This window comes from Lytechinus variegatus, chromosome 12 (genome assembly GCF_018143015.1).
Source record: "Lytechinus variegatus isolate NC3 chromosome 12, Lvar_3.0, whole genome shotgun sequence".
NCBI lineage: Eukaryota > Metazoa > Echinodermata > Echinoidea > Temnopleuroida > Toxopneustidae > Lytechinus > Lytechinus variegatus.
The window spans coordinates 21433905-21461850 of NC_054751.1; the positions used below are offsets into that span (position 1 = coordinate 21433905).

General features: G+C 36.6%; 1 protein-coding gene across 1 annotated transcript; it reads left to right on the forward strand.

Moving 5' to 3' along the window:
- On the forward strand, positions 1 to 27946 carry LOC121425243 (anaphase-promoting complex subunit 4-like). The gene is made up of 21 exons (XM_041621262.1): positions 1 to 27; positions 2423 to 2596; positions 4752 to 4863; positions 7297 to 7546; positions 8139 to 8204; positions 9191 to 9299; positions 9800 to 9910; positions 11865 to 11948; positions 12480 to 12566; positions 13143 to 13327; positions 14273 to 14373; positions 15499 to 15550; positions 16255 to 16357; positions 16902 to 16958; positions 17693 to 17932; positions 18885 to 18976; positions 19901 to 20002; positions 21530 to 21625; positions 24217 to 24405; positions 25631 to 25730; positions 26798 to 27946. Exons 2-21 carry the CDS (start codon positions 2486 to 2488, stop codon positions 26933 to 26935), a joined length of 2385 nt encoding a protein of 794 aa, XP_041477196.1. The 5' UTR covers positions 1 to 27; positions 2423 to 2485; the 3' UTR covers positions 26936 to 27946.

The following is a 27946-nucleotide window of genomic DNA, read 5'->3' on the forward strand; positions in this document are numbered from 1 at the left end:
ACCGGTATTTGAAATTGTAACATATGTGTAAGTCATTTGTAATAAAGTTAGTTCTGATTAATAATTTTCTGAAATAGAATAGAAAATGTAAATAGAGAGTGTGCCTTTCATATTACCGCATCATACTTTAATTTACAAATATTATACCGTACTGCCATGTTTTGCACTTAGTTTAAGTTTCAGCAAGGGCGGCATTGAGGGCAATGACCGGTCTGAGTCATCAGTGTCTGCCAGCGCATGCCAGCTCCGGCCCTCGCCGCAACTTCGGGCGCGGGCCGAGCTCCTGCTAAGATTGACGGCGCGACGCTCAAAGCTTTTGACATAATTCACACAACATCGTCTATAAACTTTAGATCTAAATTAACTAAGATTCTGAGTAGTAACTTAGATTATTTGGCATTATCGTGATATTGGGAACCACCGTTCACTTTGTACAGCTACAGTAGCGCTTTATTCAGTCACACGCCCATTCACTTGACTTTGTTTTGTTGTACACAAGTGCACGTACACAAATCTACGAGTGGTTCCCAAAACCAGGATTTGGCTTATTATTTAGAATAACGTGACCAAATCATGGTTTCGCCTTCAAGTTCAGGAACCACTCGTCGATTTGTACGCGCACTTGTACAGTCTAGTGAATGGTCAATGGAGGTGGAATGGAAGAAGTATGGCCATGATGGCTGTGTCTGTGAGTGTGAGTCCAAACTTTGCGCGTGTCCATACTTCGCGGACGGTCATTATCTCAAAAACAAGCCAGTATTCTTAAAATCTGACATCATCAACGTGAAAAGCAACCTAAAATTACCCTTGGGTGAAAGTTTTTTTAGGATGAGTTCAGTATTTATTAAATCTCCACAAAAGCATTGGTGCGCGAAGTTAGGTCACACTATTTCTGAACGGTTTTCCAGCACAGCCACAGATCGCCGATCGGAATAGAATTTTGAGATCGCGTCATCGCGATACCGACCTACTTTACATTTTCGTCCATGATTTTATAGTTTACGATCTTGCCGTCAATGTGGTAACTATTCCTTGAATTGGTTTTGTATAAATTATAAATAATTTGTGAACAAAATTGAGCCTGATGAATGTTTTTGAAAAGTGCGCGAAGTTGGGACACCCCATCATACTAGGAACCGTGCATGTGACTGAATAAAGCACTGCTGTATGAAGTGAATGGTGGTAAGTGGGTCCCAATATCATGAAATATAATGCCGGTAAAGTTTAGTAAAATTAGATGATTGAAATCGTGGCCGGGCATGAATATTTTAAGGAAGATCAAGCTTCGCCGACTTTCGGTCTCTGTAAATGTAAAATTAGTTGTTCCGTTGCCGTTAGCTCCTCTCATACAGTCAGAGACCGAAGACACTCAATCTGCAGTGGGACTCAATGTCCATATGTTTATGTATTATACTATTAAGTTTGGACAAACCAAGGAAGTGGAAATTGCACGACAGCCAAAGTAAATCACTGTTTTCATGGTTGTCCTTATAACTTATGTCTTCCCTGTTTTGGTGCATTTCAGGCCAAAACATAATTTTCTTTATTTTGGTCCAGTTCTATATATTTTTATGAAATAAAGACAAAAATAGATGAGCCCTGCACTGCCAGGGGGGGGGGGGACTTTGCATTGTTAACCCCCTAATGGTGTCTGCACCATCGCGAGCCATCTGTGCATGTATACTATACGAGGAGAATTTTTTTTTAATGTTAAAAACTCCTTGAAATTCACTCGAACTCTATGATGCAACTTTAACCAGAGCAAATTAAGTTATTGTTTTTTTCTGCTGCACATCCATATTCCATTTCATTTGTTGTAACATACAATTCTCCTATTCCTCTTTAATATTGATGTTACATTGCTTTTATTTGTAATGATCCTAACCCTCTTATAGTTAGACATACATTTATAACTGATTGCCATTTTTTTTCACTCGATTTTCTATTGTGCCAGAATTATTTCATTGTTCATTGTTTTTATCAGCAAATAAATTATAAAATTAGTAGTATTAAAATTAGTTACTGTTCCCTTTTGATAATTTAAAATATTTTAGTTTGATTGATATTACCATTTAAGTAACAATATTTGTTTATTTATGTTACTAGGTATTGTTATCTTTGATTTAGATTTTGACTTTATTTTCATGTATGATGTCATGATTTATGCTATTTATGTTTTCATCAGGTCATTGATGAAAAACAGTTTTATACTGATCTTTTGTACCTGATTAAATATGTTCTAATAAATAAATAAATAAATAAATTTCCAACTAGGAATATGTTAAAGAACAACAACATTACGGAAATGACAAGGCTCATTGTTTGGTCTGTACTCGTTGGGCACCAAAAAGCTACCCGAGAGCTTTGCCATTGGCTTTGATGGGCTGTCACCCTCTTATTCTTAATGGTTTTGTTGAAACAGACAGGTCCTCAACGTGACCAAGGCATACCTTATAGATCTGAAGAAGCCAAAGGATCACCCACAATGCAGCAGTCATTCCGTCAGCTTGAAGAGAGAAACCTCTCTGTAGAGGTTACCCTTATGCAGTGGTCCCCCAAGATGGATCTCATTGCCCTAGCCAATGAAAATGGAGAGGTATGTTCCTACAGAGTGTAGTATATTAACAATAAATTACCAATCGGTCTACACCAGGGTTGGGCTCAATTAATTTCTTCAATTACAATTACATAATTGAAGAAATTTTCAATTACAAGTACTTTTCAATTAAATTACATTTAAAAAATTACAATTACAACTTGCTTTTGCCAATTACAATTACTCAAAAAATGTAATTACATATTTAATCAATTACCTCGTAATTTGCCCAACCCTGTTCTACACTCACTCTTTTACTTCCTGTTTTGTCCCAACTTACTTGGTCGTATTTTTTCATATACAAACGGCTGTCACATGGTAAGGTCAAAGTTCATTTTCAGGTCAACATAAAATTTTACGTGCAAGGCTCTTATGACAAGTGTTGTTCCATCCCAGTCATTTCACAATGAAGTTCGATACAATTCTGTTGCGTGCCCTCGCAAATCCCGATATTTCTGGTTATTTTCATAAGTGGGCGAGACACAAAATTGCTTTTGCCTTGTCTTAATTCATCTACAAATGGCTGTCTAACCGTTTGGTCTAATTGCTTTGTAGCCCATTTACCATTTTGTTTAATTTACAGTTAGGCTCCAGCCATTTCATAGAAAAGAAATGAAATACAAACTGTTTAAACTGGATATTTGTAATTCATTGAAAATTAGAATTGAGTCTGATTTCTGTATTTGTGTTTTGATTTTATTGTATTCTGCAGCAAGGCCCTTACTAGTTCTTGAGATTGAGTTTTGGAAGAAATATTTGTTGATTATAGTGCACCTCAAAATCACTGGATATGATGTGAGAATTTTGTATCTCCCATTGTGCTTCTCACTTCAATCTTAATCACTATTGTTCAGTCAAAATATTATTGTTGTATTTTGAATGTCAGGGCTTTTGAAGATAAGTCATTTGCAATAAATCTATTGATTATTGCTTTCACCCCTCTTACAACAGAAGCTTCTATTCAGAATGAATTTCAGGATCCGACTGACTACAAATGTTTGATAAGAATTTTAGGGGAAAAAAATTGTAATTCATGTTTATTTTATTAATTTCCATCAAATGTGAAACTTTATACTCATTTCCATGTTTTTCCTTAGTCTCCTGTTAGATCCTGGTATTAAAAGTAAGAAAAGGTCATTGGTAAAGGAAAATTCAGCAAGGAATTTGGGATTCACTTTGTTCTTGAATGTGCAAGTAGGACAATCTGATTATTTTGGGACTTTTCGTAAATAATTGCTTTAGTCATCATCATTCATTTCATATAGAATACAGACCTGCCAACTCTCCCTATTTAATATCCATCCCTATTTCTGGTGAAAGAGCCATTCAACCACCATGTCTGACTTTCTCTTACCGGTAATCGGTAAAAAAAAATGTCTACTAAAAGTGAATAGGAAACTTGAATTTTTCTATTTTCAACCTTTCGTTTCCTATTTGTGTGTTAGGTTTCAGATTCAGCAGGTATGCTAGCTGAGAATAGTATATCAATTTTAAGGGTATCTGAAAAAAAATTCCCATCCATCTGTCATCAGAAATCAAAACAATGTCTCATTGTATGAATTGAATTCAAGCTTTATTACTCTTTATGGGAAATTTGCTATTCACCGGTGCATAACAAAATGTTTACAAAGAAAATGAAGTTTACGGGTGAGATAACAAATATAAATCATCATATTGGCAGAAATAATCAACTTAATTTAAACACAGGGTTAATGTCTTGTAACATTAATCATAACTACTGAATGAAGAACATGAATCCAGGAATGCAATTGCTGGCTCATTGATATATTGGTGTGTTTGTGTCAGCAGAAATAATCAACTAAATCTAAACACAGGGTTAATTAATGTCTTGTAACAGTAATCATAACTAATGAATGTAGAACATGAATCCAGGAATGCAATTGCTGGCTCATTGATACATTGGTGTGTTTGTGTCAGCAGAAATAATCAACTTCATTTAAACACAGTGTTAATGTCTTGTAACATTAATCATAACTAATGAATGAAGAATATAGAATCTGGGTATCCAATGGCTCATTAGTTTAATTTATGGAAACAAAGTTTGCAAGTGTTTACTTTGGATTCTTAGCAGGCATTCGCTCATAGAAATGAGTGGTTTCGTTTACAAAAGAAATGTGTTTTTTATTATCACCAGGTTCTATTACAGAGATTGACTTGGCAACGTCAAGCTATTTGGACCTTGACACCTCTGGGGGAAGATGAGGGTAAGGAGGTCAGAGCTTTGGCTTGGAGACCAGATGGCAAGGGTGAGTTCCATCTATTAAAGGTCAAGTCCACCCCAGAAAAATGTTGATTTTGATAAATATAAAAAAAATTAAACTAGCATAACGGGGAAAAATTCATCAAAATCGGGTGTAAAGTAAGAAACTTAGAAAGTTATGGCATTTTAGAGTTTCATTATTTTTCACAAAACAGTTATATGCACAATTTAGTGATATGCAGATGAGACAGTTGATGATGTCCCTCACTCACTATTTCTTTTGTTTTTGTCTCCCCTGCGAAGCAAAGTGAGACTATAGGCGCCGCTTTTCCGACGGCGGCGGCGGCGTCAACATCAAATCTTAACCTGAGGTTAAGTTTTTGAAATGACGTCATAACTTAGAAAGTATATGGACCTAGTTAATGAAACTTGGATAAGGTTAATCAAGTATCACTGAACATCCTGCATGAGTTTCACGTCACATGACCAAGGTCAAAGGTCATTTAGGGTCAATGAACTTTGGCCGAATTGGCCGAAATCTATTGAATTCCCATCATAACTTTGAAAGTTTATGGATCTGATTCATGAAACTTGGACATAATAGTAATCAAGCATCACTGAAAATTTTGTGCAAGTTTCAGGTCTCATGATTAAGGTCAAAGGTCATTTAGGGTCAATGAACTTTGGCCGAATCGGGGATATCTGTTGAATTACTATCATAACTTTGAAAGTTTATTGGTCTAGTTCATTAAACTTGGACATTAGAGTAATCAAGTATCACTGAACATCCTGTGCGCGTTTCAGGTCACATGACCAAGGTCAAAGGTCAATGAACTTTGGCCGAATTGGGTGTATCTGTTGAATTACCATCATAACTTTGAAAGTTTATGGATCTGATTCATGAAACTTGTACATAAGAGTAATCAAGTATCACTGAACATCCTGTTCGAGTTTCAGGTCACATGATCAAGGTCAAAGGTCATGTAAGGTCAATGATCTTTGGCCATGTTGGGGTTTTTGTTGAATAACCATCATATCTCTGTAAGTTTATTGGTCTAGTTCATAAAAAGTGGACATAAGAGTAACCATGTATCACTGAACATCTTGTGCCAGTTAGAGTAGTATTCAAAGTCAGCACTGCTGCTATATTGAACCGCGTGATGCAGGTGAGACGGCCAGAGGCATTCCACTTGTTTATTGTTTGAATTATACAATATTTCATTTTTTTAAGATTTGACAGTAAGGACCAACATGATTGAACCATATAAATTCCACATGTTCAGGGAGGAATCAATCGTATTTCACTTGACACTAAGGAGAAATTAGAATATTTCATATAATAAAATACAAAAGAAATTGTAAGTGGATTACGTCATCAGTCTCCTCATTTGCATTCCGACCAGAATGTGCATATTACTGTTTTTTTTTTATTAAGCAAAACTTTCTTATTTTACATTTGATTTGATGAAATTTTCATGGTTGTGCTTGTTGGATTTTTCTCTTTTATTTCAAATCAACCTTTTGTCAGGGTGGACTTGTCCTGTAAGTTTACTGATCACCAGGGATGAAGACTAATTTGGTTCAAATAAATAGAGGAGAAAGGAAAAAAAAACTAAATATAAGAGAAGCTAATAATATACAAATTTACCAGGCTTTGAGGAAGTATAATGGGGATTATTCATCTGAGGTTGGACTGGCAAATCTGTTTTTCGTAGGTGAGGAAAAAATAGTAGTATTGCTGGTCAAATTGAAATAAGAGCCTGGTATATTTGTTTTGTATCCTACTGTTTGCGCATGATTTTTAGACTTGCGATTGATTGCCACTCTTTCTGCAACGGGCCCCTGGAATATGTTTTCTCACCATACTGGAGTTAATTCATGTGGGATATAAAAATAATTATTGTTAAATGCTGTGGCAAAAATAGACAATTCTGACTGGTTACCGTTATAAAGCCAAAGAAAGAAGAAGATGGATTTAAAGTAGCATACTTTGAAGGTGAAATTTCTTCTGAATGACGAATGGTGTTCCATTAATTCTGCATGACTTTTCTCATCATGAATGATAACCTCTTTCTTGAAGGCTAAATCAGATTCTCATAATTTCAATTCCCATAAGCATTGAAATCTTATCTTAGTATGCTTAGATGGAAATTCTTGTTTTTAATAAGCATCTGAATAAAAATGTCGTATATTTTTTCCAAATCTGATTACCAATAGTGTTAAAGAAAATGAACTTCGATTTATGTTATTAATAAAAGTGAAAACTGTGGGTGGGGGGTCTCAATTAGCAAAAAAAAAAAATTCAACTTTCTTGTTTAAAGTCATATGTAACTTTGGAGCAGCTTTATTAAATGACCCTCTGATATTTTCTGAGATGAAGCATCGCCATTGAATCTGATGGTAATAGCCTTGGGTTTCATAATACAAATAAATGATAACAACATGCCTCTTGAAACTCATACTCATTATCAATTTACAGTATTAGCTGTTGGCTACCAGTCAGGAAGGCTTCTCCTGTGCAGAGTAGAAAAAGCAGAGGTCATCCACACCACTCATGTTGACCAGCCAATCACATGCATGCAGTGGACTGAAGCTCTGGACAAAGATTTGGATAGTGAAGCCAATGGTCAGTCTTCATCGGTCAAGGCAGAGTTAGGGGTTACCCCTGATGCAGCCAATGAGAATCTCTCCGAGAAGTTCCTGCCCAAGCTTCCCTCTCTATCAAAAATGTGAGTGTGAACATATTTTTACATAAATTTCTTGCAGCTTTATTATACAAATAATGGATGCAGCCGAGTGCGACAGTGGAAATGCAGAGCACGCGAGGTTTCTTTAGATAGGTGCAGCTCTGTGCATGAGCCGCTGGCGGCGAGTGCCCAGTGTGCACCATCTGAAGAATCTGAGATTTCTCTACATTTATTGTTACGCATGACAGAGCAAGTGCATTATTTGTTCTATAAAAAAGCAACATGTCGCAGTAACAAATTCTTAAAAAGTTACAATACAGTTTTGTTGGACTTCTCCCGGAACTTCTACCGCACTGGTTTGCTTGAGCGTGCACTGTCAATTTTCATTGCACACCTTATGCACTGCCGTGCAGTGCACCAAAAAAGTTGGATGTCATGTGATGCGTATTGGCCAATGGCAATGCTTGAAATAATACACCTATTTTTTAACAAGATATATGGCACTATGTGAATGCCTATTACAATGTTCATGCCAAAGGTGTCTGTTCTTTTCCACAGTTGGGGCTCTTCCTTTTCTCACAACTGCTGAAATAAAGATTAAACTCTTATCCATAATTATTTCTTTTTCTTGCAGTTCATCTATCAAGAGTTACATTGATGACAATGTAGAAGATGCAAAGAAGCTCAAGGAACAGAAGAGGTAAGGAATGCTTCCTCTACAAAAGAATTAACTGCTTTTTTGGCCAAAGTATCATATTCTGATGAATGGATATCAAAAAATTGTAATGCAATGAAATTGATTTTAAGGTAATGTCCCTTTTCTATCTATTACATCACTATTAAACAAGAAAAGTTGACAAAGGGCTGAGGAGAAGGGTATTGAGGCCATTACATAAGGCAGGTTATTATGTCATGGGACCCGGTGGCCTTAGATTAATATTTGAAAAATATTTTGTTGGTGTACTTGATCATTTGGTCCTTGATTATTTGCTTTAGATATGGTGTATGAGGTGTATTAAATTGAAGGGTTTGCCTGAGAAAGGCCAAAAATTTTGTCCCTAGTTTTAACATTACAGTTTATAAGAACCATTCACCATTTGGAATTTTTTCAGAGATATGTACAGATCCTGATAAAACGCTCTTGGACAGGTATCAGTTTTCACTTCAAAACTGAAGTATATAAAGGTCAAGTCCACCCCAGAAAATTGTTGATTTGAATCGATAGAGAAAAATCAAACAAACATAGCGCTGCAAATTTCATCAAAATCGGATGTAAAATATGAAAGTTATGACATTTTTAAGTTTCGCTTATTTTTCACAAAACAGTTAAATGCACAACTCAGCAATATGCAAATGAGAGAATCGATGATGTCCATGACTCACTATTTTTTTGTATTGTTTGAATAATACAATATTTCAATTTTTACAGATTTGATAATAAGGATCAACTTAACTTAAACACAAACTGTTAAAATAATGGTAATTACACATGTTCAGGGAGAAATAAAAATTTGTTGCACTTGACATTTGAAATTAAGCGAAAGTTTAAAATGTCATAACTTTTTTATTTTACATCCGATTTTGATAAAAATTTCAGTGTTTTGCTTGTTGGATTTTTCTCCTTTTTTCATATCAACTTTTGGTTGGGGTGGACTTGTCCTTTAATGAACTTTGCTTCATGAACAGATTGAACATGCTAGCAGTGGGATGTCATGGCGGAACTCTGACTCTGCTTGCTTTTGGAGTAGCACCAATCGTCAATGTAGATATGTCACAGTTCATTCAAACAACCAAGGTAGGTAAACATATAGTCATCCAGAATAATGTATTACAGTATTTTAAGTTCCTAGTCCTTGGAAAGACTCACCACTTGGTGTAATGTCAACCAATTCCATGCTCGTCCATACTTACTATTATGCGAACCTTCAAACATTATCTTTCCTGTTTTTGTTTATCTTTTTCACTGCTGATATTTTTGTTTCTTGTTGTTTCCTGCATGTTTATGTTTTATTAAAATATTCCTCTTTGATTGTTGTTCCGCATCTTCCGTAAAGTAATCTGCAATATATTTATATCAATCTTGCTTGTGTGTGTATGTAGTTTATGACTGAATATCTTTTAAAAAAAAGTTATATCAAATCATCTGTCTTCAATTATATATCTTGTTTGTTACATATGATGGTTTCTTATTGGATCATATGATTTGATTTTTTTGCAGCTGGACAGAATAGATCATTGAACATTGAATATTTGCCAATTGTAATGTAAAATAAACAATTGTTGTTTTGTGTACAGTGTGGAGATTTCCTTGGTGCTTCTCTGTCATCAGACCTACGCACTATCTCCATCATTGTGGAGTATTCCAATGAAGAGGATATCACTGAGATTTACCAGTCTCTACTCACAGTAAGTACAGCATTACCTCAGGCGATGGTTCGTGTAGGCTCCACTACACTTCACTACCTCCTCCGCTACACCTACCCAAACCATTGGGCGATAAGTACTCGCTCTCCAAAAACAGTGAAAACTGGGTTTCTTTTTGGTAAAAAAGGTGACACGTCATTCAAAAAAAAACATTAAACGTACTCTAAAGTGACTAAACTTACCATTAGATTCAGACTCACTCCTTGCCCTTTCTTGTAAACGACACAGTGATTTGAAGCCGGTTTGCAGTTCCCCACATGTTTTTATTCACTGCCAAATCCAAAATGGCGAACGCGAATTGCGCATGACCCACACACAATTAGTGGAGTGGAGCCTACATGAACCATCGCCTGAGGTTGTACAGCATATACATTCTGGGTAATTCCATTAATAATCAACCATGTACGTGTGTCCAACATCCATTTCATCCATTCTTACTTCACTCTATGAACTGCTTGAACCATAATATATTGAGAACTTTACAACTTGTTATATGAACTGGAATACAAAGACATTATTTCAGAAAGGTCCCTTATTTAGAGGGTCAAATTTACATATTTTATGGAATTAGCCTTCATTTATAAAGCCTATTTCAGGCTGGGTTATATTGGTCATAACATAGTCAGGAGAGGTTTCACCTCGTACTTGCTAATGAAAATATTTTTATCGTTGAAATTGTTAATATGTATAATTCTAATGCCGCCCTCTCTGATTTTTGTTCATTTCTTGAAATAAAGGAAATTGAATAATTATGTATTATACAATTAATGCACATTTATGAGTGTGTTATGACGATGCAGCACACTCGAGGGTATTTACAATTATGCGAAAGCAAGAGGCGCTTGCGCCGAGTGCTTTTGCATCATATTGTGAATGCCCGAGAGTTGCTCGCATCGTCACTAACATCACGAATCTTAAAATGTGCATTAATTGTTTTATAAAACGGGTCGGCAAAATGATTTTTTCATGGAAATCTTGTTCAAATCCCTCCAACTTGTGTACGATCGCACAGACGTACGAAGAGATCACAAGACTGTCAATTATGACATCACAGGCGTATCTACTATGTGCGCCTAAGTAAGCGCATCAAAATCCTAGCCAGCCTCTTTTACTGAACGCATATCAGTTTTTACGCGCTACTGGAACTAATGCTGCACAAAAATTGCACGGTGTTGCACAAAAAATGCACAGTGCTGCACGAAAAATGCACGACTGGAAGGTTGCGCATAATTAAAGCATGAACATGTGACTTGAATACGCACTCACCACTGGCTACATCCTTGAACCCGTTTTATAAAAGATGTTAATAGTTCTGACACAGTTTTCCCCTTCTCCCCAATTGCATGTAATAAAAAATGAAAAGTATTCATTTTTAAAATAAAGGAAATTGAGTTGTTGTTTTATTTTTGACTGAACACCAGAATGTGTGGATCTCCAATGTTTTCCAAATGTTTTCAAGAAATTATTGGACTTGTGATACAAACTGCTCAAGAAGTATATATCTCTCTCTTTGTTTCTGGTTTTCAGATTTATTTTCTTTTGTCCTCGCTTGCAAAATATTATGTATGTACAGTAGACCATGCATAGGTCGACCTTCCATAAGTCAAATACTCCACCCGAATCGTAGCAATATTTCAGACTAGAATATGCAAATCGTGTGTTATTAACATCTTTTAAGACGAGTTTCACCAAATTTTTGTGGTCTGAAGAGCTTCAGCTTAAGCAGAGTCATCTGGTGGGTGTTTCATGAAAGTTGTCAGCAATGACCAAATTGTCAGTGCTGACAATTTCGGCAAAATCCTTGGTGTTGATTGGCTTAGAGGCGCTGGCCTCTGACTGTTGCTATGGTAACTGTCTGAGAAAGACAACCTGTCAGTGCTGACAACTTTCATGAAACAGTCCCCTGTATATCTCATGCCTTCTTCCAATGTAACAGCTTGACTGTGTTCTCCTGGCTTCAAGGCATCAAGAAATTTCAAGATACGCTAAGAAGTTTGGCAAGATACGGACTCTCATGGAGGTAAGCATTAGTGCAAGTTTGATTTTTTGCTATTATTATACCTCTTGTTACTGTAGATGGTTTCTTTAGGCATTTTGTTGTTGGGTTATCCATTCCTTTGTTTCCTTGCAAAGAACTTTTTGACTGGTGAACTTCAAAATTGGTCCAAGTAAGATAATAATGATCTGATTAGTTTTGGGGGTATCAAGATCAAAGGTAACAAGTCATTGATGCCATCGTATATCTTGTTCTCGCAATTACCTGGGAACCATTAAGGTATCAACTTTCTCTGTAATTGTCATATTTTTCTTTAAAAATGGTCCTTTGAATATTTACCTTACAAATGTGACTGTAGGTGGAGGAAGAGGTACTCTTTCAGATAGCAAATTTTCTCAATTTTATTTTTTTAAGCCAGTTGACAAGTTCGGTTTATTGCAGAGAATGTTGCATGGGAGCTCACTGAGTTTTGAACTAGATAGTAACACATGAAGAAAATGACCTTCCAAAGACAAAAATAAATATTAAGTATCTTGTGTGATTTGTTTTCTTTAGTACTTAGAGGCAACTTTGAAGGCAGTGACTGAGGCCAAGGAAGACATTCTCATTGAAATGGAAAATAAGCTCACCAAATATGCACAGGTAAAATAATTGGATGTTGTTCGAAAGTGCTTAGTTCAGAGGGAAATTTTGTGTGTTGTCTGTCTGATTGTATATTGATGATCATAATGTGATGAAAGATTACTAACATCTTGATTGAAAATTGTATGTCAATAACTTTATTAAAGCTGGAAATATTGATTCAATAAAGCCTTTTTTTAGGGACCACTCCTATAGAATGATGCTTTATCCTTGCTTTGTCAGTTTGAGTAAAGGTCTCTGGTGACCTATTCATATCTTGGCTGGGTTGATAATAAACCTTGTATCTCAAAATTAACAAATTTTGTAGGCAGCTGAGACAAGGCAGTGTTTTAAAAACATAGCATTGGTGGCAGTCTTATATTGTCTTAAAACAGTCTTCTGATACCTGTCAAGAACTCTTTTGAGGCATGAGAAGGTTGCTACCCATCTTATAACTCTAAAACCTAGCTTATTCTTACCTGTCATTAAAAATATTTAAATTTTGAGATAGAAGGTTTTATCAACCCAGCCATGACATGTGTTTCCCTGCATTCCTTGTATTACTCCTATTTGTAATTCATTGGTTCTCGATAATAGCAAAAGCCTACAGAAGAATCTTTGAGCGATGAGTTCCTTCAGTTGCTACTATGGGGGAAGGCTAGTCCTGAACTACAGCAGTTCCTGGTCCATGATCTCACTGAGAAAGGCCTTAAGAAGTTAGACCAGTCTGTAGAGAACTCCTATGTCAGCATCCAAAAGCTAGTACTCAAGCACATACACAGGTAATACACTTTGTTTCTATTTGGGTGTGTTTATGCTTCCATTGCGAGGACAGAATCAGCGATTTCAAACGTCGATTCAAAACGGCGATCGTAAACGTGGTTCTGGGAGTGCTGTTTATGCTTAACTTTTCAGAGGCAAATCACGATCTCCAGCTGGCTTCGCATCGTAAAGCGAGGTCAAATTGGGAGCGCCTTTTTTCGAAAGTTTTTTTTTAGTGTTGTTATTACGTGGAGATAACACGGAGCAATGCGACTGTATTTGCCCACAGATTTTCATGTCAGCGGAAGCATGTACCAAATGACGTCATTTAAACACGTTTACGATTGTGGTTCCATTTATACTTCCACAGAAAGCCTGATTCTGGTCAAACGACGTTTACAAACGCACCTTTTTGTGAGTTTACGATCGGCGTTTTGAAACAGCATTTAAATGAAAGTAAGCATGGACGCAACCGTGTTTTGGACTAATCACGTTTGGAAACGCTGATTCTGGCCTGAAAAGTGGAAGCATAAACACGGCCTAACTATAGCATTTATTCTCCTGAACAAACTCTCAAATTTGCTTTAGATTGTCACTATTTTCAGGAATTAGATAGTGTGCTGGCTCACACCTTTGCGTTTTGGGCTTTTATTCAGCTGTTGATTGCCGACACAGACAAATACAGTCAAACACAATGCAATGAAAGAAGCTTATTCGAGGTCAATGCACTTACCAATGCAGAGGTCTTGCATTCTATAGCTTAGTAGTTTATAATTCAAAAAAAGCATCTGCACGTAAATGCAACCAAATTCTATTGAGCAAAAGTGATTGACCCAAGCAAATATATTTGTTAGTACGTACTCATTGTTGGGCGTAATGCATCGGTTCACATTTTATTCAAATTCATAAGTGATGTGCTAAAAATGATTCATATTTTCATCACTTAATCTTCGTCTTCTCTTTAGTGTTGGACGATCTCTATTGTTCCAGTTGAGTGAATTGAAGGGTATGGCTTTGTGGTATGACAAGTATGGCATGCTGGGACTCAGTGCAACAGCTATCCAAGGTTAGTGTATTCATATCTCTTGGTTTTGATAATAATAATGATTATACTTGCCTTTTATAGCACTAACACTTACTATATTGAAGTCTCTAAGCGCTCAAAATAATGCAACATAATTACCCTGGCTTTAGCAGAGTTGATATTATGCACATTGAATTTCAAGGAATACATTCCTGCCAGTTACCCATTTGCCCCACCTGGGTTGAATGCAGCACATCATGGATCAATTTCTTACTGAAGGAAATTACACCATGGCTGGGATCAAACCCACAACCTGTTTTTCAAGGTCCAGAGACCAATCCACTGGGCCATAACACTCCTCTCAATTCTGTCTCACTTGATATTACATTGTCAGAGTTGGGGAGCGTTTCATGAAAGGACTTGTCGGACGTTTTATCCGACAAGTCCTGTTTTATCCGACAATCACCATAGCAATAGTACCTCTCAGCCAATCAGATTCAAGGAAAGATGTCAGATCTGACCACTTGTCGGACAAAAATATTGATGAAACGCTCCCCAGGATGTGAATGCTCTGAATGTCTAAAGAAGCATTTAACATTATCATTAAAAATTTGAAATATTTAGATAGAGGCCATTTGTGAAATGCTAAGTAAAACACATGAAAAGTCTTTAGAACAAAATTATTGCAGTTATTTGAAATCCTAAATTCAAGAAATGTAGGGGGATTTCATTTTGGAAATGTTGTTAGTATATTGATATGATCCTGTGATATAAATCCAGTTTCTTTCAAACTGGAAGTTCAATTCAATAAACATTTATGTACAGCCAACCCGGATTATCTCAACTTCTAATTTCGCTTTATGAACTATTCGAGCCTTTCAGATTTGAGAACATCAAAATTATTTTATATGAAATAGAAAACAGAGAAAAACAATGTTAGGAAGGCTCATCATGTCAGAGGTTGGACATACTTAATAAGATTTCCCAAATTTCATGTTTTAATTGACAATATGATTTTTTGATGTGTTATAGGTTTCTAAATCGTGTATTCTTTTTTCTCACAGTATTTTTCAAAGACAATTATGGTGGTTTTAATTTCTAAATCTTATCCAAATTTCAGCATATTGGGATTTTGATTTCAAACTGTTTATATTATTTTTACTTCAGATGCCATCAATGCAGTGGGCTCTTTCATGTTGAAAGCTAATGAACTGCTGCAGTAAGTAGAAATTTGATAATTGTTGTATTTTTCAATATTCTTAAGGGTTTTGTTTGCAATTTTTGAGCATAGGCAGTGCGAAATGGTGGAACTTATCATGGTTTGGCAAAGAAATATGTCAAACAATATTGCAAGGTAAAATTTAGCGTGGAGTATGCATATTGAAGGTGCAATGATCTGATTGGATTTTGGGATGAGGTCAAAGGACATGGTCATAATATCTCTTTCTCATGATAATTGAAGAACGTTCTTAGAGATCAATTTCAAACGTGACTCATGTATGCTACTATTATGACAACTTTGCTCTCAGCTGGTCAATGGCTATGATGTTGGTGCTGTTATCATTTTATTCTGAATTGTTTGTGTCTTTTAACTAATTTGTGAGGAGGTCCCCTGGTTTCAAGTTTGCATTTTTTGTCTTTATAAAGGCCCTTTTCAAATGAGTTCTTATTCAAACAAGCTCAATAATTTTACATGTGTGTGAAATTACCCTTGTTATAAAAGCAGTGATTTTTTTTCTTCTCAAAAAGAAGTATGATATGAGCTTGCCCGTTTTCTCTAGATATTGAAGCAAATAATATCAAAAGAATTGTAAACTGAAAATATTATCTAGTGTCAGAGGTTGTGATTGTCTTTCATTGACTATTTCTACTTTTCTATTCAGCAATACATTGATATTTATTTCTTTGTTCAAACCGTTACAGAGTAATAGAAAGTAGCCTTAAGAACTTCAAAGCCTTCTTCAGATGGCTGTATGTAATTGTTATGCAACTCATGGAAGAACCTATCCAACAAAGCATTAGCAAGGTGAGTCCAGTGGGGGAGAGAAGGGGGGTTACACATGATAGCATTTGTAGAGCAATTCTTGGCTAGTGGGCATTCTTCCTATAAAAATGACCTGAAAAGAATTTGGGGTTCCATGACATTTGCTCCGCTTTAGATTCCACCCACTTAACTAATGACTAACTTCAAATCTTGATTTAACACTATACCCTACCCTAAACCTAACATAAAACCCTAATGCAACCCTAACCCTACATCTTAGAAGACATAAAGCCTGGAGCGATTGTCGCAGGAGCAAACGTCTCCCAATATGTAGGCTCACAATGAATATTTATACTTTGCCAATAAATGTTCCCTTTAAGTATCTTGTTTCTGTTCAATTAAATTTATTAACTTTTTAAAATACATAGAAATTATATACAATCAAATGTGGCTGGGGAGATACAGTGAAGCCTATGGCTTTGTAAACATAGATTCCCCTTTGATGAGGAAAGAAGTGTAACATTCTCTAGTAATGAAAAACTCTGATAATTGCATGTGTTTGATTTTATCCCTTTTGTTTTTTTAGATGTATCAGAGGGACATCAATTTTGTTGCAGACTTCCTTGCAGAAAATTTCACAGATGTAAGTAGCCATTATAACTTCTTGCACTGCTTACCTTTGAATGGAAATACCAGCGTAGTAAATACATGAGGGTAACAGGCAAATTTTCCCTCATGGCAGCCCAAATTTCCCCCAAATGCATGCTTCGGAGCGACCATTCTTTCTCGAGTCGCCCCAAGATCTGATTCAAACAATATTCAAGATTACTTAGAAAATCAATATTTTAACTGTGGTAGAAGAATAATATTTGCTTTCACTGCACTATTACATTTTTCCCCTGAAAATATTTCTTCAAATGAATAAATAGCCCCAAAAATTTTGAAATGCCTCATTGTGGTAAGGAAAAATAGCCCCTAAAAAATGACAATTATTTTTTACCCTGGTATTTGGTATTTTTCATCATCAAACTTGGTATGTCATTTGTTGTTAAACAAGCAGAAAGAAGACAATGATGATTGATCCAATTGTATAGCATAGATAATTTATTGAAATGATTAGTATTTCTTAAAACAATTTATCATATTATCACCCATGCTAAATCTGAGCAACTGTGCAGACAATAAATCCTACTGGATACTTATTCAACAGGGGTTTGGTGCTGCACTGGCAGTATCGTATAATTTTCATTACTCTTTTGAGAAGGGACAGACAAAGATGAATAAAGTTGGAAGTAACCTCACAAAATCATGCACCATTGTACATTGATTCATTGTATACTCTACTCCCTCCCCCCCCCCCCCCTCAACCCACTGTAGGAGCCCAGCTTAGACGTGACTAAATCAGGCTTTACATTAGAGAGAGTTGGGCAGTACCTCAGGAAAGAAGACCTCCAGTTCCCAGTCACGACGGCTCCGAACTCGTGGCAAGATTTTGTCGCCTCCACACCCAGCCTCCGTGATAGTGATCTACTCTTTCCATGGCAACGTGAGAGGTCGCTGAGCCAGCTTCATGATGTCGTGAAAGATGCTGTGGACCATGCCCTAAGTCGACCTCAGGTTGCTTGAAATTTTTTTTTTTTTCAAAGTAATCGGAAGGGAGTGATGCAGGCCATCTATTTAAGTGTGTGTTAGGGGCATCAATATAAAAAAAAATGGATAGAGCAACAACGCACTCTTGTTAGAACACTGGGGAGACTAAAAGTACTTTTAGAGGTCAAGAGCTCCATGCTTTTTCTCTTGTGTGTGCATGTGTGTTTTATGTGTTGTTTTATGCATTGGTATGGCCCCAATGGTACTTATCATTGTATCATGGTGTACTATTCTTGTGCGCATTTTAGGTCACATGACCAAGGTCAAAAGTCAATGAACTTAGGCCATAATGGGGGTATCTGTTGAATTACCATCATAACTTTGCAATTTTATTGATCTGACTTTTTTAAACTTGGACATAAGAGTAATCAAGTATCACTGAATATCCTGTGTGAGTTTCAGGTCACATGATCAAGGTCAAAGGTCATGCGAGGTCAATGAACTTTGGCCACATTAGGGGTATTTGTTGAATTCCCATCCTATTTCTGTAAGTGTATTGGTCTAGTTCATAAAACGTGGAAATAAGAGTAACCAAGTATCACTGAACATCTTGTGTGAGTTATAGTAGTTTTCAAAGTCAGCACTGCTGCTATGTTGAATCGTGTGATGCAGGTGAGACGGCCAGAGGCATTCCACTTGTCTATATTGATCGTTTGGGTGGGGCAGGGGGGATGTGTTGTTGGGATGAAGTAATTTCAACACAATCACAAAAACAGTCATTGTAAGATGAATTTCATATTTATATTAAAAAAATTCTAACATCAAGAATATACATGTACATACATTTTGTTCTTTTTTCAATGTGACTGAGCTCTGTGCACAGTAGGTTCAGGGAAATATAAATTGTATCTGTTGTATTCTTGTTATCAGACGGCTTAGGGAATAGTATTGATATAATTATTTTCCATGTCTTCCACAGAGTGTTGGAGGTGAATCTCTTACATGCAGGGAGTCTTTCACATTGGACAAGAGATCAGAAACTGATGAACCAGAGTACAGAACACTTTCACAGTAAGTTAAAGCTCAGTTTAGATATCTCTATGACCCATATTTATAAAACCTGAAGAAATCTAGTTACTAGTTTAAAAAAAAACTTCTAAAAATTTGACAGCTTCCACTTTCAAATCTTTACTTAAACCCTTTTTTTTATTTCTTAGTTGTAAAATAGCATGTGAAAATTATTTTATTGATACCCGACTAATTAAGTTTACATTTTGCATGATCAAATAATTCTTTAAGACTTGTAGTACTGTAATGTATACCTAGAGAGGCTTATTTTTTGTTATGTTATGATATGTATTTTCTTTTTTTGAAAGTCGCATAGTTTATATTTATTATGCCCTTCATTAAATGATGTCTTATTGTTATTGTCAAGTAATTTCATTGGTTGCAGCACTCATTTAGGTCATTATTAGACTTATTAAGGTTTCATTAATATGGTCCTAGGTGGGTGTTTCATAAAGCTATTCGTAAGTTCAGAGTGACTTTAAGAACGACTGGTGATCCTTCCTTGTGGTAAATGGTATACACAAAAATGTTCATTGCCGATGGTTTAGCGTGCAAGAAAGGTTCACCAGTCATTCTTAAGGTCGTTCTTAATAACTTACAAACAGCTTTATGAAACAGCCCCCAGTCTTGTAAAGTTTTAAATTATGATTATTAAGAGGCATGAATACACTTGGGTGGTTATTATAAGTCAGGTTAATGTTACATCAACTATTTTATCCGTCAAATTACCAGATTTGACAACTTTACTTGATTATTATTGGCAGTGAAATATTGCTACTTTGGTAATGTTGGATAAATTGGGACTTGTTGGATAAAACGTCCGACAAGTCTCTTCGTGATGCGCTCCCCTGTTTGACTTCATTAAATGATTGTTACCAGAGCTGGAATTTATCTGATTTATCCATGCATCTGATGTTGTTTTATTAGACAAAGCCTCCAAGATCAGAGTAAGCTTCTGACTGTGTTCATGACGGAGCCAGCTCCTACTCGGTGCATCTACTTAACCAGACAAAACACCAAGCCTGACAGGTATGAATTGAGCTTCCAGTACCAGGGCTGTTTCACAAAGATTTAAGTATGACTTCAATGCCAATGCATACAAGATATGCGACGCGCAATCTTATTGATCAATACGCATTAGTGCACATCCTCTTGGTATGATCTGACCAATGTGGCCATGCCTTTTATAACGCACACAACCAGGCATTTAAGTGCAACTCTAATTCATACTTCAATCTTTGTGAAACACCCCACTGGTCACTCATTAAATGGCCTTGGGGGCTGATGTCTTAGCGCTGGCCTTGACCTTGAAAGTGGATGTATTGGCCTTCAGGGTTGATGCCTTGACTCCATCACTGCATGATTGTACAAGATTGTTGTCTTTGTCAGTCAGTCAGCAGATCAAAGTTTAAAATCTTGTTTCGTCCCCTTTGAATGGGGGTGGCCGAATTTACCTCACACAACAGTTCCCCTTACATAGTTACTGACAACTTGTTTTCCACTTGCAGTTATGGTAGTATTCAGAGCAACAGAATAGGAAGTTAATACATCACACAAACAATATGAAATAATCAATAATTTATTAAAGTTTATTCTCGTCAGTTTTCATGGGAAATTTGACACCACTTAGATGCTCAAGCTGTAACAGCTGATGTCGATCACCCTGAGTAGAATATCATTCATGACCAGTAGACATCGTGTAATGCCTCTGGAAATTTCCACCTGGGTAAAAGTCATTATCACGCCTTCTCTGGCCTGACAGTTGCCAGAGGCTAAGCATGCTTAGCCGAAGCATTTCTCGATGATACATTGAGTTTGCTTTCCCCAAAAAAGAGGTCTCTGATAATGGTATTTCTAGTGCTTTTCACAAAGTGTGGGGTATCAGCGAACATTAATCCATCGCCCGTAAAAGCTGATACCCATATGACTTTAAAAACAGAGCTATGCAAGTCGCTTTTGATAGCTTCACACCCTTTGAGATTATACAATTAATGCACATTTATGAGTGTGTTATGACGATGCAGCACACTCGAGGGTATTTACAATTATGCGAAAGCAAGAGGCGCTTGCACCGAGTGCTTTTGCATAATATTGTGAATGCCCGAGAGTTGCTCGCATCGTCACTAACATCACAAATCTTAAAATGTGCATTAATTGTTTTATAAAACGGGTCGGCAAAAATAATTTTTCATGGAAATCTTGTTCAAATCCCTCCAACTTGTGTACGATCGCACAGACGAAGAGATCACAAGACTATCAATTATGACATCACAGGCGTATCTACTATGCGCGCCTAAGTAAGCGCATCAAAATCCTAGCCAGCCTCTTTTACTGAACGCGTATCAGTTTTTACGTGCTATTGGAACTAATGCTGCACAAAAATTGCATAGTGCTGCACAAAAAATGCACAGTGCTGCACGAAAAATGCACGACTGGAAGGTTGCGCATAATTAAAGCATGAACATGTGACTTGAATACGCACTCACCATTGGCTACATCCTTGAACCTGTTTTAATTGTTGTTAATTCACTATATTTTTTAATTTACCCATATCAGAAGTAGCAGTGATGTAACAGAGATTGTTCAGCTGACCTTTGGAACTCTGGGGAGCTTAGATCCTGATGAAAGTGTAGTCTCACTTGCTGCTGATAGGTATGAAAATGTGTTTTTAAGTATTATAAGTCTCTTGTGTTGTTGCTTTGGGGAGGGATGTCTGTTCTATTGTCAATGCATACTGCCTTTATTTGAAGAACATTGTCATATACTGTTACCATAAAATAATCACTTAATAATTTAAGTTTTATTATCAATTGGTAGCTTCTATAGCACTCCTAGATTTTGATTTGCTGTTAAAGTGGTAGATGCCTCGCATTTCCATTGATGGGCTCCTGGGTTTAGTGTCATATGAAAATTATTATCATTGAAACAGTTTTTAAGCTACTATTTATCTACTAATTTGTGATTGATTCCTGGCTTATAGATATCAAATTTCATGACACAGAGTTCTACCATCTGTAGACACAGTTTCCTCTTTATATGGAGCGTTGTGGCCCAGTGGATAAGTCTTCTGACTTTGAAACAGAGGGTCGTGGGTTCGAATCCCAGCCATGGCGTTATTTCCTTCAGCAAGAAATTTATCCACATTGTGCTGCACTCGACCCAGGTGAGGTGAATGGGTACCCGGCAGGATTAATTCCTTGAATGCATGAGCGCTGAAAGGCAGCTCGAGCTAAAGCCGGGGTAATAATAATAATAACTACGCGCCTTGGAATAGAATATTTCTAGATAGATGGTGCTATATAAATGCATATTATTATTATTAGGTGTTATTAGGTGGTCTGTCTTTGACAGATCACCTCTTAATTTCGTCAGAATTTTCTTATTACTTTATTTATTTATTTTTAACGATTTTTTGTCGCCAAGTTATCTCAAAATGGACTTGATCAATTTCATTGAATTTCATGTCATCTATAGGATCTGTCATGGACACGTCAAAATAAGCTTTTCAAGGTCATCATGTTATGATGACGTCATCTAGGCGCCATTTTGTAAAATCACATCAATCATATCTCCATTATCAATTATAAAAAATCAATCAAATTAACATCACATCAACTTTACGTCAAGAGTCATTAGGTCATGTCATCAAAGGTCACCTGGAGGTCACGACGCACGCGTACGCGCGCGTCAAAATTTCAAAATGCTCAAAATCACTTTTTGACCAAAGTAGAGTACGTTTCAGGTCATTTTAAGCATTTCAAAATTTTGCGCGCGCACGTCCGCGCGTAACGCCTTAACGCGACGCAGAAACACCGTTTTTTTTTACATCTTTGCATTGATAATGAAATTCTGAACAATTTGATACCTTGATCAACCTTCTACGACCATTAATGACGAAATTAACACCCGTTGAAGTTTGCAGCACGTGTGCGCGCGAGCTCTCACTATAGGCCATATATGTGCAAAAACATGCCTATTGAAAATTCACTGTAGCTCTTTAAATAGTCCGTTGACCCCCAATTTTTTTTCATATATCGATAGAGTATTAGTTGCAGATTTGATTTCATGTCACCATTGTCCCTGAATTTGATCATGACGTCATCAAAATGGCGCCTAAACTAAAAATTTCATTTTTTCAAAAATGACGTCATCAAATTTATGCAAATTTGGTTGTAACTTCTTAAATATTGATTATTTTTCGCCCAGATTTCGATATGATGTAGTTTAGAATGTACTCTTTCTCTTTAGTTAACATTAATTTTTGTTTTGAGAAACGCATCATTGCGTAAAACAGCGATGAAAAGAGGCATGTCATTTTTCCTCATTTTGCGTGTAATCTCTATGGGACATGACTTTTTCCCAAAACTAGATTCGACATTCCTCTATTTCGTGAGCCATATCTCCATTTTTTCTTGTCGGTTTTCCCTGAGCTTCTAACATGTTGTAGCTGAGATTCTGGGCTATCGGAAGTGTGTCCTTCATTGTTTGATCAGATGCCGGGATCATGCCCGTATTTCACTTGCAAAATTGGAATTGTAATTCTCAAAATTGCTTACGTGTAATCTCAATGGGGAATATCGTGGCTCAATGGATAACGCATTTGACTTGCTTTCTCGAGGGCGGAGGTTCGAGTCCTGGGGTGAACAAGATGATTTTTTTTTCCCATTTTTTTTTCTTTTTACCACCTCATACATGATCCTTTATGATAATTTAAAGGTACAAATGTTAAAATTTACCAAGATAAGACAGATTATAATTACTTTTTTTCATATCACATGTATTGTCATACATCAATGAGACCCTTTTGCAGTGCTTTATCATCTCCCGTCTTTCACAAGTATTCCATCCATAATGAGCATTCCGTTGTCACCATGAAGATCATATTGATATGCATGAATATGGTAATAGTAATCATGATGCCGAGAATAAAGACAGACCACCTAATTCGTCCGCATGACGAATTAAATTCTAGTTGTTATTATTATTATTATATTTCAAGAGTAGATCCAAAAGGAGTTGTAGATATCAGGGCACTGTTTCATGAAGCTTGTCAGCACTGACAGGTTATAGTTCTTTGTTTCCATAGTAACAGTTGGTGGCCAGTGCTTGTCAGCCAATCATCATCAAAGAGTCTTTGGAACTTTGTACTGGAGTATATTCAATTTTAATGCACATTTAACTATCACATTTACATGTAAAAATGCATTTTTCATTTTGAAATTAATTAATTGATTTAAATATAGTCATATGGTGCTGGATGCTGCATTCTACGGTGATCACTCCCTCTCGCTCCTTCTACAAGAGGTTAAAGATGATGAGAGTAACAACGGTAAGCCTGTCCTATGTCAGTTGCCACTGGAAGCACTCCAAGCAGAGGCAGAGTTCACTCCCATGTCACAGGTCAAAGGTCATCTATCAACAGGACAAACTGTGTAAGTTGCTTTCTCCTTTTTGTGGGCAAGCTTAAATTTAACAGATATGTGTACTTCCATAATGTTCTCTTGAATTTACAAGGAGAATTAAGGCCACCATACACATTACATTAAGTCGGACACCAGTTTGGGGGATATCGAGACATGGTACATGAATATCTTAATGTGTGAAGTTCTAAATCATCGTACAATTTTCAAATTTGTGACTATGCTACCATCCTAATTGCAATAAAAGTAAACTCAATATCCAGTTGTAATTACGTCATAGCAGTGGTATGATTGGCTATGATTTAAAATCAATTGGAACTTTACTAAAAAATAAAGGCTTCCAATTGTCCGCAATTGTTTCATTAGTATTCTTACAGTTAATCTGAACCTCTAATTAAAAGATCCTCTTCATTCACTTTTTCAGGAAATGTGCAAAATGCGATTTGTTCCGTGATTGGATATCGGACCAGTCGTAAGGTGTGCAGAGGCCTTCACCCACCAGTGGAATAGAATTAATGCCAAATGATGACATTAAATTTAGTTATGATAATGATTTCACACTCTAACAATATGCTCTGTTGATTGATTGTAGCCATTTTGAATGACAAATCGTCAGTTTGTTAGACTAATGGGTGTTGCGAGAGACTTGTGATCAATTGCAAGTCTATTTTTTGGTCCCTAAATCAATCATGTCTTTAATTTTGCAATTGATTACTAATCTGCTTCTTGAAACAGGTTGTGTCATCTGATTTGTTGCAGCTAAAACTGATCAGTTGTAAAGTTACAACAGAATATTTGCTATTGATCGCAAATATTTGCTTGCAACACCCCATTAGAGCTGGGGCCTGTTGCATATAACTTTTTACCTGAGAAACTCTGGTAAAAACTGAAAACTAAGGTTAGTCTGAATTCTGCCATTGACTTTAACACAGGGCAAAAACTCCGGTAAAAACAACCTGAGTTTTCTCAGGTAAAAAGTTTTATGCAACAGGCCCCTGGTCACACCTGTGTGATTCACATAGCATACTGATGTTGATTACAGCAATATTGATCACAACAATGCAAATGGGTTTGCATGACAAATGGCATGTAAGGCAGTGCAACTCAAAATTCTAAAACCCCACTCGAAATAACCGATAATGTTTGAAAAAATAGTGTGTATTGAAAAAGGAAAAAATAGCATTGTATGTATATTTATGATTTCTGATTTATTGATTTGATATTTGTCTTTCTTTAGACCAAGTTTCGATGCAGGACCTCTAGTTACATCCAGGCGGATGGACAATATGAGAGCCGCCAGGCTAGCAGTCAGTGGGTCAAGAAAGGTTGCTTGTGTGGTAAGCAGGCCTACTTATTTTGGATGTTTGATTACGCACACATGCCTGTCAGGATAGGTAATCATGTAGTCAGGATCCGGTTCCTTGAAACAGATAAGACAGAACCATTTGATTAAAGATTACAATGCATTCTATGTGATGTTTACAAAGTTGAAAATTTTCTTAAACCTGCATGAGTGCTTCAGATATTAAGGTTATTACTTTAATACTTCCCCACTCCTTTCATTTGAAAGTTCATGTCTAGGTTTGTAGCTATCGATTGTTAATTTGGAATTGTTAAGATATAGTGTCAAGTTGTCTACATTAAGTGTAAAGTGTATCTGAAATTGGCCAAATATTACAGTCACTTTAAAGATTAAAGTCTGTAAAACCAAGATTGATTTTTACTTTATCATCATAGATCTATATCTAGTACAGTTTAACAGAACTTTGTGAAATCCTGAATTCCAAGCAGAAAAACGATCACACTGTAGATTGCCAAACAGATACGCGCATGTGGGATCGTGTATTATTGCTTGGAAATACCCAATATTTGAATTTGATTCCTTGCTTATATCGCTAATTTCTTCTATAGCAATTTTCACAATTTCTCCTAGAATCCTTTGGCAAATATTACGGGACGTATTATGATATCACGCTCGGCACCGTCTGCCTGTACGTTAACTTTTCCTTGTAAACACAACTTCAGTTTAACTTATACTAGGCCCATATAATTTGGTGTGTATGATACTAGCGTATATCCTAACAATTCTATTGATTTTGAGGTCAGAAGGTCAAAAGACAATTTGCCAACTTCCCTTTTTTTTTGCTTGACCATAATTCCATTTTCCGCGTTACTGGCAGGCGTATCATGTGCTTGCCCCAGCAACACCCTTGTTTATGCAAACAGACATCTGGGGGTCATTTGATTGGACTCTGTACAATCTTGTTTTGAAATTGTTACCACAACTTGGCATTTATCTTTAAACTATGTCAGGACAAATGCATCCCACTTTTCCAAGCATGTAAGCCCATAGTGAATCATCTCGTGCTTAAGATCTCTCATTTGTCTTTCTTCCCGAATTCAGTTGTTCTCAAACCAGAGGAGGGTGCGTCTCTTTGACATGGATGCCGAGGATGAAGGAGATGATGAGGAAGATGATGACGAGACACAACTAGAGGACACTTCTATGGTGATTGTAGAGGACAATGGAACAGATGGTTGAATTGAAGAGGAGGAGTAAGATGAGGGAGATGGTGAAGACGATGATAAAGAGACACAACTTGAGGACACTTCTATGGTGATTGTAGAGGACAATGGAACAGATGATTGACTTGCCTCCTCTAGAAAAGGGTGATGAGGAGGAGTGGGATGTGGGAGATGTGAAGACGATGACGATAATGACGACACACAACCAAAGGCCACTTTTATGGTATTTGTAGAGGACAATGAAACAGATGATTGATTCTCCTCATCTAATAGAGAGTGATGATATAGGGAAGGGGAAGGATGAAGAATATGGCTTAATGATATCAAGATGATGGTGGAAGAGGAGAATGGAACAGATTATCGACTTTGTCACCTGAACAGGAGGAGGGTGAAAGTAAAGGCAACTGGAGAACAAGGACATATCCATGGTAATATAGGAAAATGGAACAGATGATTGATATGCTGCTCTTAAAAAAAAAAGATGAAGGAAGAGGATGAAGATGAACCGGGGGGTTGGCTCAGTTGGTAGAGCGTCCGTCTCACAACCGGGAGGTTGGGGGTTCAAAACCCGGTCGCGTCAGACCAAAAGATGGAGTTGCTGCTGCCCTGTTGGGCATTCAACGATTAAAGGGATAGAGCCTCGTCAATCAATCAACTGGGCAAAGCAAGTTTTCTGAGTATTTTTTATATCTATTTCGAACAATAAAATATGGCTTTTCATGGACATGATGACAAGTAACACAGATTGAACATATCAAGAGGGTAGTGATAGAGTAGAATGAAACAGATGATTGACATAACCTTGCAAAAGAGTGATGAGGAGGATGTCGACAATCAACCAAATTGAAGATTTGTCATCGGTTGTGGACTTGTCACATGTCGGACTCTCATAAGCTATTCAGTAACTGTCATTGTCAGGTTAGCCATGATGAAATATCTTGAGCAAGCAATGATTGACAATAGAACGTCCCAATGGTCATAATCACCCCCTCACCCCCCCCCCTCCCATTATTGAAGTTGTAATTCA

What these genes read in the sequence shown, in the direction of transcription:
- LOC121425243 (XM_041621262.1), top strand. Translation starts at nt 2,486, where the DNA reads ATGCAGCAGTCATTCCGTCAGCTTGAAGAGAGAAACCTCTCTGTAGAG. An exon ending in TTGGAGACCAGATGGCAAGG is followed by an intron (nt 4,864 to 7,296) that starts GTGAGTTCCATC and finishes ATCAATTTACAG; the next exon opens with TATTAGCTGTTGGCTACCAG. An exon ending in CAGTGCAACAGCTATCCAAG is followed by an intron (nt 14,374 to 15,498) that starts GTTAGTGTATTC and finishes TTTTTACTTCAG; the next exon opens with ATGCCATCAATGCAGTGGGC.